This window comes from Globicephala melas, chromosome 1, assembly GCF_963455315.2.
Source record: "Globicephala melas chromosome 1, mGloMel1.2, whole genome shotgun sequence".
Lineage (NCBI taxonomy): Eukaryota > Metazoa > Chordata > Mammalia > Artiodactyla > Delphinidae > Globicephala > Globicephala melas.
Window position 1 is genome coordinate 69,412,443 of NC_083314.1, and position 18,884 is coordinate 69,431,326.

The following is an 18,884-nucleotide window of genomic DNA, read 5'->3' on the forward strand; positions in this document are numbered from 1 at the left end:
CTCACTCATCAAAAGCAATCCTTCTCTTTCGGACGAAGCCAGCATATCTCCCCAGTGAATTTAGGGTCTTGGAAAACAAAGGCCAGAAATGGGATACCATCTTCCATCAATACCTGCTTTCGGCCTCACAACACAACTCCCTCAGAGGTAAGAAATGCCTAGCTACCTTCTTGAAAGTCAGAAGAAAAACTATAAGTAGAGGAAAACATGAATTAACACCTCAGTACCTTAATATTTTATATGTTATTATTATTACTTTTTCTTTTTTTTTTTTTTTTTTTGCGGTACGAGGGCCTCTCACTGCTGTGGCTTCTCCCGTTGCGGAGCACAGGCTCCAGACGCGCAGGCTCAGCGGCCATGGCTCACGGGCCCAGCCGCTCCGCATCATGTGGGATCTTCCCGGACCAGGGCACGAACCCGTGTCCCCTGCATCGGCAGGCGGACTCTCAACCACTGCGCCACCAGGGAAGCCCTATTATTACTTTTAAGAGTTGCTACAGGCCACCTGTTTTCTGCCTGTGTGCCATGAGGAGTGAACTCTTGCCCACAGCTGGCATGCTTGCACCTAGATTCAGGGATCTTGTGATTAAAATGAAGGTCCAGTGACCTCACATGGTCTTCGACACTTGGAAATATCAGGGATGTGGGGAGACAGAGTGTGTTTCTCCCCCAGGTGATGGAGGAAGAGGATACATCATCAGGTAGGGACAGGCTCTATTAACCTGCCTACATCCAGCCTGCATTTGACTGACAGGAAGCAAAGATGCTGCGAAGATAGACTTTTCCCCACTGCTTCTAAGTGAGTCAGGGCCTCGCTTTCTTTTTTCGTCATTGCTTTGCAGCCCAGTACCTTCCTGGCTTTTAACATGTAGTTTTCCTCCTATCTTCCCCCGTACAGAGTCACCAGAAATTGCTTCTGGCTTTTCGCCAGGCAAGTACTGTTTAAGGCATATAATTCACTCAACCAAGTGAGAGAAAATGAGCGTAATGCAATCAAATATTAATACGCCAGATGTTAAGGGAAACTGCTACAAACTGTAACACCAAGTGGTATAAGATAGTATTAAATAAGTAGATATGATGATGATGGTGACCATGTATGACATGCTATTTACGTGCCAGACACTGGGCTAACTTTTACATGCATCATCTCATGCACTCCACCCGGAAACTTTTTACAGCAGGCACTAATTGTATCTTCATTTTACAAATGACGGAACTGAGACCAAGAGATATTATCTAGCTTGCATAAGGTCCCATAGATTGTAAGTGGCTATTGAAAAGTAGCCTAAACCAATTTATTCACATCCAACTCTTAGGTTCTTTTTGGTAGATAACTGTAGTTATTAGTGGTTAGTGGTGGGTGATGATTAGTTATTTCTCCACAACTTCACTACCAGCTAGTGAAAGCAAGACCACCATATATATAATGAAACCCAATTGTTCCGTACTTACTTAGGCAGATAGTTACTAACAAGTTGGCGCAAAATATTTATACAACTGGCTCTGTAATCTCAATAAAGGCACAATTCTTTGTGCTCCGACTATAATGTGTAGGAAAATTTTACTCTGACACTAATATTCTGAGGTTGGATTCTAATACCTTTGTAGCTGGTATCAGGCAAAAAGAAATCTCTGTATCAAGGCCTAGATATAGGACTACTTAGGGATCGAGCCACAGGTGCCATCTCTAAGAGTAAAGAGCTATTTACATTCTTACAACCTTTCTATGGAGTGGGTGTGAGTTTGCACAATAGTGTCTCTAGCACAAATGACTTGAATATCATTATTATGACTGGAGAGAGCCCATTCCCTATTGAACAAACCTACATGTAAAAACTCACTTCTAACGTGCTCTGCTAATTGACAAAGCAACTGGTATTGCTCTCTATAAAGACAGCTGAGGCACTTAGCAGCCACCTCTGGAGTGGGGCCTTTTTCACAAGCCTGCTGACTGCCACTGTGATTAGAGCAAGTAGCAGAAGCTAACGCTTACCCAGTGTCACACTGTAGCAATTACAAGCAGCTGAAATTTTTCATTTCATTGTTTGGATTCCTTATTTTGTGTTTGTCTTGCCCAACTGAAATATAAACTCCATGAGAGGATCTTGTCTTTTTGTTTCACTGGGGATTTCAAAACCTGTAATAGTCTACGGCACATGGCAAGCATTTAATAAGCATACTTTTAATTTGTTGAAAAAATAAGTGAGCAAGAGGAGAAGCTATTGAGGCCAGTCTTTTCAATCTCAACTGTGATCCTATGAAACCAAGTCAGTAAACTTGTAGACGGAATCCTTAGTCTTTTATAGCAGGTTGCCTGTGAGGGGCCCTGGTGATGAATCAACCTGGGGTAGTTGAGGTAAGAGCTTGAACATAATGAAAATAGCTATCATTAAGAGAACTTACTGAAAGAAGAGGTTAGAAAATACTGTGTTGGAAGGTTATAATAGACAAAAGTGACTTCTATGCACACATTTGACACAACTGACATTGTCAATTCCATTTTTTTTAAATGAATTTATTTTTATTTTTGGCTGCGTTGGATCTTCATTGCTGCATGCAGTTTTCTCTAGTTGCAGCGAGCGGGGGCTACTCTTCGTTGCGGTATGTGGGCTTCTCATTGCGGTGGCTTCTCTTGTTGTGGAGCATGGGCTCTAGGCACGCGGGCTTCAGTAGTTGTGGCACGTGGGCTCAGTAGTTGTGGCTCACGGGCTCTAGAGCACAGGCTCAGTAGTTGTGGCGCACGGGCTTAGTCACTCCGTGACATGTGCTATCTTCCTGGCCCAGGGATCGAACCTGTGTCCCCTGAACTGGCAGGTGGATTCTTAACCACTGCACCACCAGGGAAGTCCTCATCAATTCCATTTTTTCCAGCCATCTTACAGTTTGACATGGCTTGTTATTTAATTCATGATTAATATAAGTGAAAACCTAAAGCTCTACCAGGGAATGATTCAATTGTGTTTGGAAACAGATTTCTGGCGTTATATCCTAATGCATGAATAATAATAATACCGTATATTCTTTAGCATTTTCTTCATTTTTCTATCATTTGGACCACTGAGGAGTATTTCATATTAACTAACCTAGAGTCATTTTCCATAATGTATCATATATTAATATGTGTCAGATAAAAAAATACAGACTTTAACATGGTATTACATTGCATTAGTAAACTACTTTTTCATTTTCTGCTAAAACATAAGCAATGGGTGGACTTTCTTTGGTTCAAGTAGAAGAAGGTTAATTCAGGAAAATGGTAGATGCCAAACTCATACATTCTCTCTCCACCAAAATGACCCTGGAGGGACTTCCCCCTGCACTTGAGAGTCAGTCTTGATTTTAAGGGGCCATGCATGGAGGATCGTGGGGAGTTGAGAATTTCAGTTCTAGAATTGACCTGATTTTCCACAGATGTTTCCTTATACTCTACTAAGGGTTTTCAAGATCACCCCTGTGTCTCAGGAGCCATCTATCAGTAACAAACTCCATCGATCTCAAGTTTTCAATGAGCAGTCAACAAGAAGGTTTTCCACTCTTGAACCAAATGAATCTCTCTAGATGGGTCCAGCACAGTGGACATAAGTCCTCTGGGCTCCCTTCTCTCCATGAACATCTGCTGGGGTTCTGTCTACGTGACTCAGATCTTGGCTGAAAGAACTTAGAAAGCTCATTTCTTCCTCTGCTTTTCAGATCCGGCTGTAGTACTCTCCAGCTGTGGAATCTTGTTGCTAACAAGTGTTTTAGGAACTTTTATTTATCTTTAATGGGTATTTATCACACTTTTTGGAGCCAAGAAAAGGCATGTCCTTTTTGCTCCTGTAGAAACAAGGTTTGTGGTATTTCTTCAGAAGGCAGCAGCCTGGAACAGATCTGCTCTTTTTCATTGATGCTCACAATTTCCCATGTCCAGCAGGGGGCATCTGCAACACAGATTTAAGTTGGATTGGATTTAAATTGGATTGTCCTTGACAGGGGACAGGTTGGAACACCTCTTTCAGAAATGTGTCCTAAATACCCTGTCCTATACTTCCCAATTTTTCTCCTTCCTGTCTTCCTTCCTGGCTGTTCCCGACATATGTCCAATCTCAGAACTAGTCTGTGCCTCAGGAATAATTTTGTTTAAGTAAATCCTGATAAATTTTGGTCTCATGATGGATTCTGATTAGACTGAGTGATTGTAATTACCCTCCCTGCCTCCTCTCATCAGAGTGTGTCCTATCTGGTGTGAGGGACTGAAGAGCATACTCCGTTTCAGCCCCCATTCGTCTATTTCCAACTTCTCTAACAGACAGAAATCGAGTTCAGTCAGAGTCCTTGCAGTCATTTGATGACACTACCTCTCTGCAGTTAACCAAATCAGAGACATCTAAGTCCTCGATGGCTTATTTGGTGCTACACCCCAATATTTCACCCACCCGCCCCAAAATGCAGTTTTACTATAACCTAGCAATTCAATTCATTCATTCGTTTGCTGATTCATCAATTTATATAGTAAATATTTATTGCATGTCTGTTAAGTGCCAGGCCCTGGGCTAAGTGCTGAGACTGGAGCTGTGAACAAAACAGATATTGACCCTGCTCTTGGGGACCTGACATTCTAATGGGCGAGACAGACAGGACCCAAATAAATACACAGAGACATAATGCAAATTGATAAGGACCATGAAGGAAAAATACAGAGGCCTCTGCGAATATAGTAGGGGCAGCTGTTAAAGCATGTGTCTCCTATTACACTATCTTCGTGTTATCACGTTTGAGCTCCTTGAGGCTAGGGTCTATGTTCTTTTATTAATATATCCCTTCCACTTTTATCAATGAGTAGAAAAATATTTAGCATACAGTTTACACGTATATGTCCTACATTTCCTTAGTTCCACGTGTCGCTGAAGCAAGGAACATCTTTGTAATCCTTGAAACACCTAGCACAGGACTTTATATATAGCTGGTTACTGATCAATTTTACTTGAATATAATTGTATTGAAAATTGTATAATTGTATTGAAAAATTCTGCTATGTGTTTGTTTTAGTGATTGCTTGTACTGTTTTCTACACTTATTCACCCTAAGGTAATAATTTTCACTCAATTCACCAATTAGCTGGAAGGACAGAGGTGGTCCAAGGCCTTTTGAAAGCATACCCACACAGGGCATAGATTTAAAATTGCACAACTCTACAATTATTCAAACTCTTTTCAGGTTGAAATCACTAATGTGAGCCATCTAGTGAAAGGATTATCTTCCTCTGAACCCTTAATTTAAATTTCACCCAGGCATTTCCAATGATTTTATTTCAAAACAAGTTTTTCTCTGTAAAACCAAAGGATAGCAGGGTTGGGGGTGTGATGAGAAGAGATACGAATCATTTCTTGTTAACAGGCATTAATGTAATATAGCCAGGAAAACTGCCTGGTGGGCGGTCAAACAGAGCCAAGGACTGAGTTGAAATCATAAACATATTAAAAAGTTTTCTTCTCTGGATGGGTTTGTTTTTGACATTAAATGAATGTCAGATACATTCAAGCTTATTTTTAAAGGAGAAAATAAAATGGAAGCTTTGAGCTTTTGTTTTGCTTGATTTTCCATTTGTTGTTGTTTCTTTTTTCATTCCCATATTTTGATATGTCCGTATGGTGGGGAGGAAGGGGAGAGGGGGGAATGAAATATTATTCCAGGAACTCTTAAGGAGAAAAACAAACGTAGTAACACAGTTTATTCCTACGCAAAGAGTAAAATGTTTCAAGTAGTTTCAATCTCAGCACTGGTCAACTCTTCAGCTTTTAAACATTCACTGTTTTATAAGAGAGACAATAATGTTATTCACTCCCTATATGCTGTCAAACTCCTAATTCAACCGAATGGTCTTCCCGACTTATGTGCGTTAACATTTTAACGTCCTATGTTTGAGCCTATACTAAACCATAGAGAGAAGTATTTTCTGAAGCACTGCATTTCCTTTCTCCCTTACATCCGCAGGGCAAGTATGAGGAAAAGAGTAATCTGGTGTTCTGGCATGTTTCTCTACTTTGAGGAAGTGAAATCTGATTTTCTATGGGCAGTGTTATAAATGGTTGATTTCTAGATTATCCCACAAAAAGACAATTTAAATAGTGATATAGATAAAATTATACCAGGATTCTGGTTCATTCTGGTTTTAAAAGTCTTTTGTGGGATGTCTTGGAGAATTTAACCACCATGTATAGACAGTGTTTTCATGGGAAAATGCATCCTGAAAGAATTAGCAAAAGAAAAATTTGAAATAGATTTGTAAGACAGGCTGCCACTTCTTCATGTAGAAGAAGTCTTTGAAGGCACCTTTCAATAGTTTTACCTCTTTTTGGTTTTCATACCAAATTTGCTGAAGGCTGCATACTATGCAGAGGTCTTCCATCATCCACCCTTCCATCAGGAAGGGGAGGCAGAGTGAGCAGGCTTCATCTAACATGGCATTCTTCTCTCTCCAGTCACACTTTACACTCAGGCAATGCAGAACCACTTTTGCATCCCTTCAAATGATATGCACATTATCCTCTTCCTACCCGGAAGTCCCAGCCTTTTCTTGTCTACCTGGGTAACTGCTATTCTACCCCTGCCTCTTCTGAGAAGCCCCACTGACTCACCCTTGTGGACATTGGGGTCCTCTCCCCGTGCTCTGCTGTTCACCTTTGTGGACACTGGATGCCCAGAGAGATGCTGCTTTCTGGGCATCTTCTTCTTTAATACCTGCTTGTGATTGCTCACAAGCCTGAGACTTCAATAGGCTATAAGTACCCTGCAGGCAAAGACAAAACCCTGTGAGTGTTTGTCTGTTTACTGTGTACTGATGACACAGTAACATGATCAAGGAGTAAAGTAGTATGAATAAATGAAATTTTAAAATGCTCAACCCCTTCATTCTAATAACCTGTTCATGTCCAACTTACTCTTTCACTAGGCAATCAAACACAAATATCTCTCTGCCTTTTACAAAAGCAAATGGCTCAAATGGAGCAAAAGAGGAAAAGAAAAAAGAAACAGAAGTTGAGATGGGGAAAAAAATGCAAAACAAAAATCTAAAGAACCAACCAAAATACGAAGCATTCATTAGACATTCATTAGATAATCTTTAGCTAAATATTGGTGAGTGAACTATTGGGTCAAGTGAAACTCAAACAGTTGCTTCACGACTTCCCCTTATGGGCAGGAACTGAGGGGCATGTAGAGCTAGCAGAAGAGGTATTATGGATGGAGTTCTTCAAGTTCTGGGTGGGATAGCGTGTCTTGATGGAAAAGATGAACCTGCTGCTTCTGGCTGTAGTACTATACACTGGCCAGCAGAGGGTAGCCACATGTATTGCATGCATTTTTCGCCCCAAATACTGTTTTCTTCATCCTTCAGATAAATATAAAGTTGGCAGTTCTTGTCTCCAGAGGTAGAATATGGGAGGCAGTGGGTGTATTAATTCTTAGTAACATGTGGGAAATTTCTGAATGTCTTAATTTGGTAGTCAAAGCTAGGGAACATGGCTTGAGTTTGGCTGGAAAAAAATTATTATGCAGTTAGAACTAACTTGGAAGAAGCAGTATTATATGCCAACTGCTGCTTTAAGTGATTCACATGCATTAACATATTTAATCATCACAAAAATTGTATAAGTATGTACTATTTTATCAGTCCCACTTTCTAGGTGAGAAAACTTAACATTAGATAGTTTAAGCAAATTGCAGAGCCTGGAATCAAAGTACACTTATTCTTATTCTCATGTTTTATATAAGCTCCCTCAGCAGAACATTCTGTTTCAGCTGTAATGTGCTCAGCGGAGCTTGATCTGCTGTAATGTGGTACCTGAGTTGTCTTAAGCTGGAGAGCGGGCCCTAGGGAGAGAACAGAGGCAGGAAGAAACGAAAAGGAAAAGACATTGTGGAGGTTACTAATTCTAAATCAGAGTTTCAAAATAACTTTACTATACTAAAGGAACCTACGATATGATTGAATATTTATGTTTTTTTAAGTTATACAGTATATGTCCTTAACTTTTTCTCCCTAATATCCATAATTGCTAATGTCACACATTTTATTTATTTAAATTGTCTCATCACTGTCTCCGTGTGAATGGATGAGGAAAGTGTGTTTATAGTAACAAAACTCTATCTGGCAACAGCATGATATCCTAATCCCGACACAGCTCTGTAAGGCTTTGGTTATGATCAGCATTGACTGGGAAATAAATGTCAGCAGATTTGTGAGGAACAAAAATCAAGATATTTTTAGTTCACTTTGGCAAATATTTTTGAATATTGACTATGCTGCCAAGCTTTGTGCTATGCACAGGGTTGAAAAGGTATTTAAGACTCAATTCCCACCTGCAAAAAGTTCTTATATCCAGCTTGGAAAACAGACACATAAATCAGTAACCATAATGCAGTATGATAAGCCCTATCTTAAAAGCATGTAGGAAGTGCCAAGGGGACAGTGAAAGGACAGCTTTTTGGGTCTCTCAGTATACAATGGCTTGTCTTATGGATTAATGCTTAAGATTTGCTTGGTGTTTTTGAATTCAGACTTGTGATAAAATGATGGGTAACTTAGGAGGTTAGTTTTGAACTGGGCATGAAAACAGTTGCATTCTAGGGTGGAGAAGTGCCCAGAATTCTGACCATGTCTTTTCACTAAAATATTGAAGATAGAAAGGAGTAATATGATTCTGTCAGTCTGTTGGTAATTAATACTCATCTATTGAAGGCTTACTGCGTGTAAGATACTACAATAGCCATTGTGGAACAATGGGCAAGGGGTTGGAAAAAAGTCAAATCCGTATAAAAGAAGAACAGTTTACAGAGAAGTAATCATCAAGCAGAATAATTTAATTTTATAGGTGCAAATGACTGAAAAAAACATCTAGGTTAACTCTGTCATCTTACAGATGAGGCAACGGAGGTCTGGCAATAAAACATGATTATTTTTTCAAACATTATATGTCTAATTAATGGCAGAGCTGGGACCAGAGCCCTCAGAAGACTGGTAGGCAATACAGTGAGTTCCACCTGTGAACTTAAAGTCAGACAGCTTGGGGTCAAGTCCATTTCCACCACATACTGGCTGGGTTACCTTAAGTAAGTTATTTGAATTCTCTGTCATTAGTTTCTTCACCTGTAAAATAGGACTACTATAGTATCTGCCATATATAACATGAAAGAGTACATATAAAACAATAATTAAGATTAAAATGAGATAATGCATATTAGCCAGGGACATGTTAAGAGCATGATAAATGTTATTAGAACTCATGTGTCCCAATTTCTACATTAGTATTCTTTCTGCCACAACAGTGAAATGGGGTTTTGCTCATTTTTGTTTCTTTGACACGGAATGAAATCCCTTTTTTAGATCTTTATGCTAATATGCTGTCCCTTTCCCCTCATATATCTCTTCTTTCAGGGCCAAGGAGATTAAGATCAAGTTGGGAATTCTCCTCCAGAAGCCGGAGTCTGCTGCTGACCTTGTCATTCCATACCCTGAGAAGGCGGAGAAACCAGCCAAGACCCAGAAGTGAGTCATGATTATGGATTCCACTCGTTTCCTCCAGAGGATGGCTATTCTTCAAGTGTATAGCACCATCCTTCCTCTGTAGAACTCCCCCCTTCAGTGACTCATTGAAGATCATAAGAGTACTCAGAGACTTGGTTTGTGAATAGGATTTTTTTTCACTCTCTCGTGTATGGAGCATAATATTGCTTACTGGCAGGATGCTTAAAAAATGGAGATAAGGCCACATATTGGGACATCATTGGAGAAACAGGCCGTGTCTTATAAAATGGCACCACCACCTCATCACACAGAAGTGTGGTTAAAAATACCCACTCACTTGCTGTTCTTGGGTCAGGTGAGCACCGCTGATTCAATTAATTATGATCCCTGGATGCTCACCTGCTCAGGAAATATCTTGAGGGCTACTTCCTCAGCAGGGAGATACAAGTGGTGACATTTCCCTCAAAAAGAGGCTAAGTTCAAGGCAGACTATTAAGCCTAAAGGTTTCTTCTCCAAGATATTGTCCCTTCAAGGTCTAAAAGAGGAGCAGAGGACTGTTCCCTGGTGGAGGAATGAATACTTGACCAGATACTCCTATTTAATGCACGTCAAGCAATTTTTCCCCAGTCCATAAATTAATAGTCCTGACAGGACTTCTGCAGTCCCTAACCACGCACCAACATACTTCTATCAATTTAGGCATGGAGAGAAGCTATAATTCTCAATATTCACGATGTTATGGCAGTGAACGTAGCCCACAATTTCATTGGCATTACTCTAACTTAATAACAATACTCACAGCATTCATGGTGTTTACCGTTGTTCCACTAGCTACACAGCCCGACACTGACTAGACAGATACACTCCATCTTCCCTTTAAAACAGAGACACCACTAAAATCAAGAAAGGAAAGTGGGAAGAAGAAAAGCCAAATGTATTCAAACCCCTTCACTCTACTACCTAAAAGCTTGGAAGAGATCACAGAAGTGTGGTAAAAATATAGGAATCCCTTTTAATCTCCATTTCTTTTAAAATTTAATATTTGTATAAATTGGCCAATCTTTTCTCCAAATGACCTTCAAATTAATATAGCTGGATTGGTTGGGGGATAGAGAGAGAGGTTATTCCTTTTAAATTTTTTTCATCAATCTAAGTGTATGTTTCCACTCTCCTTATATTACTTCAAAGTGATCCCAAACCGGAAATGAGGCATAATTGAGTTTTCTGTGCTTAGAAAAGGGAAGTTAATTCAATGTGGAGTGGCGGACACCAGGTACTGGGAGAGAATAAGAACCACATTTCATAATAGCAAAAGATCAAAAAGTCTATTTTGAAATAAACATTATGGTGGTTATTGATCTGTTGGAATTAACTTTCAAAAAATAAATACAGTGCTACATTTCCTCCTTTGATTCTCTGCTTTAATATCCCACACAGACACTTGAACTATTTGGCTTTAACAAGGATTTGGAGAGAAGCAGTTTTGGAAGATAACTTGGGGCTGACACTCATTGGATTATTTTCTTCTCTTGTCTCTTAGCCCCCTTTTTCATCCAGAAGTTTGAATTGTTTTGGAAAAAAATCTTTCTTATCCCTAGAGAATACTTGTGCATCTCTACTGCATTTTTAACAGTGACCATTACAAATCTTTCCTATCCTCTTCCAAACTCGTAAACCCCATTTCACTCATATTTGGCAAATTTCCATGCTTTTTAACAAGCAGGAGAAGACTGTGTTCTGCAGGAACTCAGCTGATCTCGCTTCTCCTCACTTAAAAGTTTCTCTGTATTTTTTTTACCCACGTTCTTCTCAAGGAGAAGAAAATAAATCTCAGAGGAGAAAATAGACCTTCTCCGGATGGAAGGTATTTTTAACTCCTCTCATCTTTTTAGAAAAAGCAATCCCTTTTTAAAAAAGCATTTTCTCTTTTTAAAATATATTTTTATTCTTCTCGTTAGGAAAAAAATTGAACCATTTAAAAAAATAGAAAAAAGTTTCCTATATCCCTACCACCCAAGGCCAGCCTCTGTTACCATTTTAGTATTCTTAACTGTTCTTTTTCCCTCTAGACCCTCTTCCACTAGAACAAACAAGTACCATATTCCACTCTGAAAAACACCCTCCCAGCCCCTCACCCCTTCTACTCATATCTCTTCCTCTTGCTTACGCTGGAAAACTCTAGAAATGGAAAGTCACTGCTTTCAATTTCTTCTTTAACTCCTTTTGTTGGGTCTAAACCTTACTACCTAACTGAAGCCATCATCACCAAGTGCTAACTCCTGACTCGTGGACAGCATTTGACTCTGCTCACCAGTTGGCCACCTTAAAACTCTCCACCTTAACTTCTAATTTTGAATTCTCCCACTGCCTTCTCTCTCTCTAAGGGCTCTCACTTTTGTCCACCTTCTATATGTGAGCATTCCCTAAGGCTCTGCTATAGGTCCTCATAATGAAAAATAAAGATGTTACAAGACCATGTAAATTGAGTTTACAGTAACTATTATCATGGCTCATAATATAATCAATTGCAAAATACTCAAGAGCTGGTGTAGATATTTTTATAGTTTATTTTATATTCTAGATGTTCATTTACTCTCTGTTGATGTCACTAATTTTAACTATCTTTTGTTGTTGCTGTTGTTTTGCCACTTTATAACTCTAGAATGACCTCCACACATAAACAGTCCCTAGCCCGTGCATGGGGGAGAACCACTACAAACTGTTGTCCTACATACACTCCGGCCTGGTAAACTGCAGAGTGAGCCTTACTGTGCGGATTAAAGATGGATGCACAATGTTTGGCCCATGGATAGACATCAAAAAGTGGCTGGTGGGAATGTGAATTGGTACAGCCACTATGGAGAACAGTATGGAGGTTCCTTAAAAAACTACAAATAGAACTACCATATGACCCAGCAATCCCACTACTGGGCATATACCCTGAGAAAACCATAATTCAAAAAGAGTCATGTACCAAAATGTTCATTGCAGCTCTATTTACAATAGCCAGGAGATGGAAACAACCTAAGTGTCCATCAACAGATGAATGGATAAAGAAGATGTGGCACATATGTACAATGGAATATTACTCAGCCATAAAAAGAAACGAAATTGAGCTATTTGTAACGAGCTGGATAGACCTAGAGTCTGTCAGACAGAGTGAAGTAAGTCAGAAAGAGAAAGACAAATACCATATGCTAACACATATATATGGAATTTAAGAAAAAGTAAGTCATGAAGAACCTAGGGGTAAGACAGGAATAAAGATGCAGATCTACTAGAGAATGGACTTGAGGATATGGGGATAGGGAAGGGTAAGCTGTGACAAAGCGTGAGAGAGGCATGGACATATATACACTAACAAACGTAAGGTAGATAGCTAGTGGGAAGCAGCCGCATAGCACAGGGAGATCAGCTCAGTGCTTTGTGACCGCCTGGAGGGGTGGGATAGGGAGGGTGGGAGGGAGGGAGACGCAAGAGGGAAGAGATATGGGAACATATGTATATGTATAACTGATTCACTTTGTTATAAAGCAGAAACTAACACACCATTGTAAAGCAATTATACCCCAATAAAGATGTTAAAACAAAAACAAAAACAAAAAAAGTGGCAGGTGTATTTATCTGCATTCCCATCCATGGCGCCCAAGTCACTGTTGGCCGTGGGGGGAGGGCTCAATAAATGTCCATGAACTTGAGACTGGACATGAGCAGACACGTTGCAGGAAGGAAGGGAGAACTGAACAGGCACTTAAGTGCCAATAAATAACTTGGATTTCACTTTCCTTGTCAAGGGCAAGAGCACGTGAAAACATTATCAGGAGTGTTTAAATGTATGCCAGGGACTGTGTAGATATTTTTAAAAAGGAAGAAAACCACCGGTGCTTAGAGAGGTTAAAATAATCTCCCAAGGTGAGAGCTAGTAAATGCCAGAGTTGCTTATAGCTGTAGTCATGGTTCATGGGGCTAAAACTTCTGTACTCTAAGTGTTGGGTTATTTGTGGCTTTCATCAACCAGACTAACTCTGAGCAAACTGAACCGTTATTAATTTACACATTAATCTGACATCATATTGCTGGTTAGATGAATGCTGCAGGGAACGCACTGTCGGACAGGGTAGAATGGGAAAAGTTCTCCATGGCTGACAAGCTATACCTCCAGGCAGTGAGTGCATCATTGCCTTGTAGGAGATTCAAGATGTAAATGTGGTAAGAGTACAGTAAAGAGGGAGAGAACACTTCCAGCTGAGATCATCACTTCCTGGACCAAGTGACATTTACACTGGCCATTATAAAACAGTTAATCATCTCTATAAATGTTTATTTTGCCTTTCATTGGAACTGGGTTCCTCTTTCCCTCCACACCCACACACAGAAACTCCATGTCAACTCCCTGTGGGCAGCTACAACCTTGCAAACCAGGACACTTATTGGTCATTTAGATCTGCATCTATCTCATTTCAAAGAATTCAGACTTAATGGCAGATTCTGAGAATCACAACGGGATGAACCTGTGGCACCTCCTAGGCTGGGAATCAGAATACTGGGCTTCGAGGTGTGGAGGATGTGTTCTGCTCGATTGTGTCCTTGAAACAATTTGGACTAATATTACCCCCAAGCGGGTTCTGCACATATCCTTTTCAGGAATTTAATCTTGGCTGTGAGGCACTGCTGATTGTGACCATTAGTCTGGTTCTAACAAGACCATTTGGGACAGCTTGGATCTGGTAACATGCTTAAGTTCGGTGCACCTGCTCTTGCCATTTCTTCTTCTTGTGCCCCTCCATAATAGCCAGAGGAAATGGAAGGCAGGAAGGTGATTTCATTTTACGAGGGCTATTTACAAAATCAGAAGGCGATTCAGCCTTCCCCTTGCTCTGTTTCTTTTGTTCAATTATTTAATGTCTTGTTGTTTCTGTCAACAATAAAGACTTCGCGGGTGTCATATGTAAAACATGGAACCCACTGTAGTGAAGAAATTAAGATTCGTAAGACTGTGCTAAAAACGTTGGTACAAAATAATATATACATAGGAAAAATTCTCAGCATGAAGTAATATAGAAGAGCCAAAAGGAGTTACTGACCTCTAGAAAATAGCTCTTTTTCTTGTTAGAAATAAAATGAGGCAGAAAAATATATGGGCATGCTTGAAATTCCTTCCTCATGTCATTTCTCCTCCCTGTGTTTCTTTACACTAACCAGAAGAAAACGGGAGGAGAGAAGGTAGTTCACTCATTAAAAATAAATTTCCAAGGAATTAGTGTTGAGTTTTTGATCTATGATACATATGTTTCTAGCCAGGAAAATGAAACCACTTAAGATTATTCCACCAGGTTTGTTACTCTCAGTATTGGCATGTTTTAACCTTCAAATAGTAAAAGCGTAAAAGTTTATGGAAAGTCGTATAATTAAGACTCAAAATCTGCACATGCTCCACAGTGAGGAATAGAGAATGGAAGGAATTAGTCACAGCATTTTAGCCAAAAAATCTACTGCCATCCTGCACTCGTTACATAAAGTGAGGCTGACTCTGAGCCTCAAAAGCAAAACGAAAAGGAGAATCAGCAACTCTTATCAATCTCACTGATAACCTAAAGAATTAAAGCCCTAAGATATAATTTTTTTAAAAGCCAGACGCAGGAATTTTCCTGGGTTGTCTGAACAGCTGATCAACCAGTTAAGAGCTAAGGAAATTCCAATTTAGGAAAAACACCTTCATTGGCCTTAATGTTCTAATAAATGCCTTGTTAGTCTGTTTTGATTTGACAACAAAGAACTCACATTGTAACACAAGAGTGAGAGCGGGGGCTGAGGGGGGAGCCCTGGGAGAGCACAGTCAGCCATTTTTCCCAGACAATACCAGCCCACCTTGACACAATTCTGCTGTGAAAGAAAAATTGGTAGTTAAAACGAAAGAGCTGCAGGGTTTCTGCATATATAAACGTTAAAATAAAAACAGCCTAAGGGGGAATTATGTGTTGACTCGTACCTTCAGCATCCTGAGCATTTGTGTACAACATTCCTTTGCACGGTGTCTAACAACTCTTCTCAGAAAGAATAAATCTTAAAAAAAAATTATCCTGTTCTAATTAGGCAGGAAAATGCACCCAGAGTTTTTAAAATGTAGACTTCCTGTGAGCACATTCCCAACACAAGGCAGCTTCACACCTTGCATCTTCCATCAATCCCAATAAGGTGGCGAAGGGCTGTGACGCCCTTTGCGGATTAAGTTGGTGTTTAAAGTGCAGCACTAGTGAAGCAGGGAACATGAGTTCAAGCCCTATAATGGGACAACTGGATTTTATTCAGTTACTTTTGGAAAAAAAGACCACAATTGGAGGCACTGTTATGGGATACACAAGAATATCAAGACGTGGCTTCATGACAAATAGGCCCTTCTGAAAAGGGAGAGGCCTAACCCAATTGTTCAACAAGAGATGAAAATATGCAAGATAGACGTAGGCAAGCAAACCCAGCTCATCATACCCACTTGTTCAGAATAAAACAGCTCTAACTCCCTTGTCCTGAGAATGGGTCATCAACTGTAACATTTCAAAGAAAAGCAAATCCAAGTCTTTGTTGGTATATGTGCTTAACTCCCTTCTTATGGCTGTCTCCTTTTTCTTTCTTAATACTTGATTTAGACCCTCATTGGACAAGGCCCTGCAGTGGCGTGATTCCCTGGACAAGCTCTTGCAGAACAACTGTAAGTCTGAATTATCTTTATAAAGGTCAGGGGAAGGACAGAGGCAAAAAAAAGCGCTTTAGGCTGCCCATGTCCTTCTTCCCCAATTTTGACGTTTCTTCAATTTTGGAAGAATGCCAGGGGAGTGTAGTTATCTAGCTCATGGTGGGAGAATGTGCAAATAAGGTGTCCTGAGGACTCCTGAGTGCAGGTTGTATTCCCATCTGTCCTGCTTACTTGTGTGAGCGGAGCTAGTGGCTTGATCTGTGTAGTTCTTAAAATTTTCATCGGTAAAATAGAGATAGTGCCTCTTCCAGCTTGGCCTCATAATGGCTTGCTGTGGATTCAGTGTAGCAGGGTACATATCACTGTACTATGAGGAATGGATTGGGTGTATGTCCCAGTTCAAACTGCTATTCATTGCTTTTGTAACCCGCCATGGGTTGCTAACCTCCCCTAACCACAGTTTCCTCTTCTGGCAGCAGGCCTTTTATATCTCCATTCAAGACATGAAAAAAGTGCCAGTAAGAACTCCTCTCCAAGCTAATACCAATATACCTGAGCACCGTTTGCCTTTCCCCAATACAAAATCCTTACTGATTCCCAGGCCTAAAGTATCAAGTTCAAATTTCCAATGTTTAGGATTCTCCATAATAGGGAGACTGCTGGTCTGCAGTCAAATTGAACTGTTCTCCCCTCCATATAGGATTTCTACATGTATTCCCTTTGGCTGGAATACTTTGTATTCATATCTCTGTCTGTGGAAATTCTCCTCTCCTATAAAAGCGAATCTAAATACTAAATGCCCAGTCTTCCTTGACCGTCCAGAATGATTTATCCTCTCTCTGAGATTCCAGTGCAATTTGTCTGCACATTTTTATGCCGCTGTTACTTGCTACATTGTACTCTGATCATAGCCGTCTCCCTCCTATGACAGATTATAAACTCATTGACAGCCAGGATTTAGTCTTTTTCTTCTGGATAATTTCATAACAGGAAGTGCACGGTAATAGGAAAACAAATATTTGTTGAATCGTTCACTCTAAAAATAGGATTCAATGTAAGATCTCTAACCCATATTTTTCCATTTTCATCACAAGATGGAATATGAAACTTTGTTAAATGCTTTGCAAAAATAAGAATTTAAAAAATATTTCCCACAGGACCATCAAGATTAATAGACACAGGCTACATAGCAAAGAATGTATGTTGAATTGTATACAAACGTTTTTTATTTCTTGTTTTTGGTGAGTTAATCTGCTTACCTGTGACAGAATCAATATCTTATATTTGGAGGCAGAACACCAAAGCCTCTGATTTGGAACTTTCTCAATATTATCCATTTTTTATTTTCTTTTTATTTCTTGTGTTAAACAGAGTACCCAGTCCTGATACATATAAATTGTTCCACGAATGCTTATTGAATAACTGGGTTAATGAATGATTTCATTATTCTTCTAGGACACAGAAAGTCCATGAAGACAACTAGGAGAAAATATTTATGTTTATCAATTGACTTATTTATTGTGTTACACAGTGGTTTTAGGGCCAGTAGCAACCTGACAGATGACATATTATATATTATGAATTCTAAGTACCCTGGGTACAGGTATTTATTGTCAACAAACCTGAGAATTAGCAGAACCACTTCCATGTTTTTAAAACCATTAAAGAGAAGGATATATATTTATGTGGCCATATAAAATCCTTTTCAGTCATACTAATCCTTAGGGCCACATGTTCATATATTTCAGGCTTTCAGGAGAACTTAACTATAAGTTAAGCCAGAGGCAGTTGGTGTTAACACCTTAGCATTTGTTGAGGGACTGAAGTTCTTCAGCTTGCAAATAGATGATTTTCATGATGTGAGCTTGAGGCCTGAGAGTCTCACAGTAATATTTTCTGCTTCTTAGAGGGGAAGTCTGTATATGCATGTGTGTGTAAATATATATAAAATTCACAATGTTTTATTTAATTAGATATATTTTAAAATTATGTATACTATATATGTTATATATATAGTATATGTCTGTGTATATATATGTGTGTTCTTAAGTTCCACATCATTAAACTTTTAAGTAATTAACACTTTTAAGACTTGGGCAATTTCCCCAAGCAATAAATGGAAAAGCATTTGATAACTGTTCTAGTCAAAATTCTTTCCTTGAGAAGATATCTATCCATTCAAACTAGCATGAATGAAAAAGAGGGTTTCTGGTATGGATACAGAGATCTCACAGAAACAAAAGAGTGCCATGCTCTATGGGAGGTGATGCCATGAGCGAATAAGACAGCTTCTCCCTCCCTCTGCCTCTGTTTCTCTGCTCTGTGTCTCGTCTCTTCCTCTCTTTCCATTTTGCCCTCTATCTCTGCTTCTATGACTCTCCCTCTTGCTGTGTCTGTCTCTTGCCACTTTGTCTCTACTGCCCTCTGTCCAGCTATTTCTAGAAGAGGACTAGTGGAATGACAGGCATGCCCAAGTAATTCTACCCCAACACCGTCAACCTAAAGAAACAATTTTTTTTTTTTTTGCGGTACGCGGGCCTCTCACTGTTGTGGCCTCTCCCATTGCGGAGCACAGGCTCTGGACGCGCAGGCTCAGTGGCCATGGCTCACAGGCCCAGCCGCTCCGCGGCACGTGGGATTCTCCCGGACCCGGGCACGAACCTGTGTCCCCTGTATCGGCAGGT

General features: G+C 39.8%; 1 protein-coding gene across 2 annotated transcripts in view; it reads left to right on the top strand.

Annotated features, from left to right (window-relative positions):
* Positions 1–18,884, top strand: part of RGS5 (regulator of G protein signaling 5) — an 85,414-nt gene that overhangs the window by 51,776 nt on the left and 14,754 nt on the right. For both annotated transcript variants that reach the window (XM_060297062.1, XM_030847417.2), the window contains exons 2-3: positions 9,419–9,529; positions 16,154–16,215. Coding sequence is in view for 1 of the 2 variants with exons in the window: in XM_030847417.2 (XP_030703277.1) it covers positions 9,419–9,529; positions 16,154–16,215 (173 nt within the window). In the remaining variant the exon portion in view is untranslated. The remainder of the gene's footprint in view (positions 1–9,418; positions 9,530–16,153; positions 16,216–18,884) is intronic.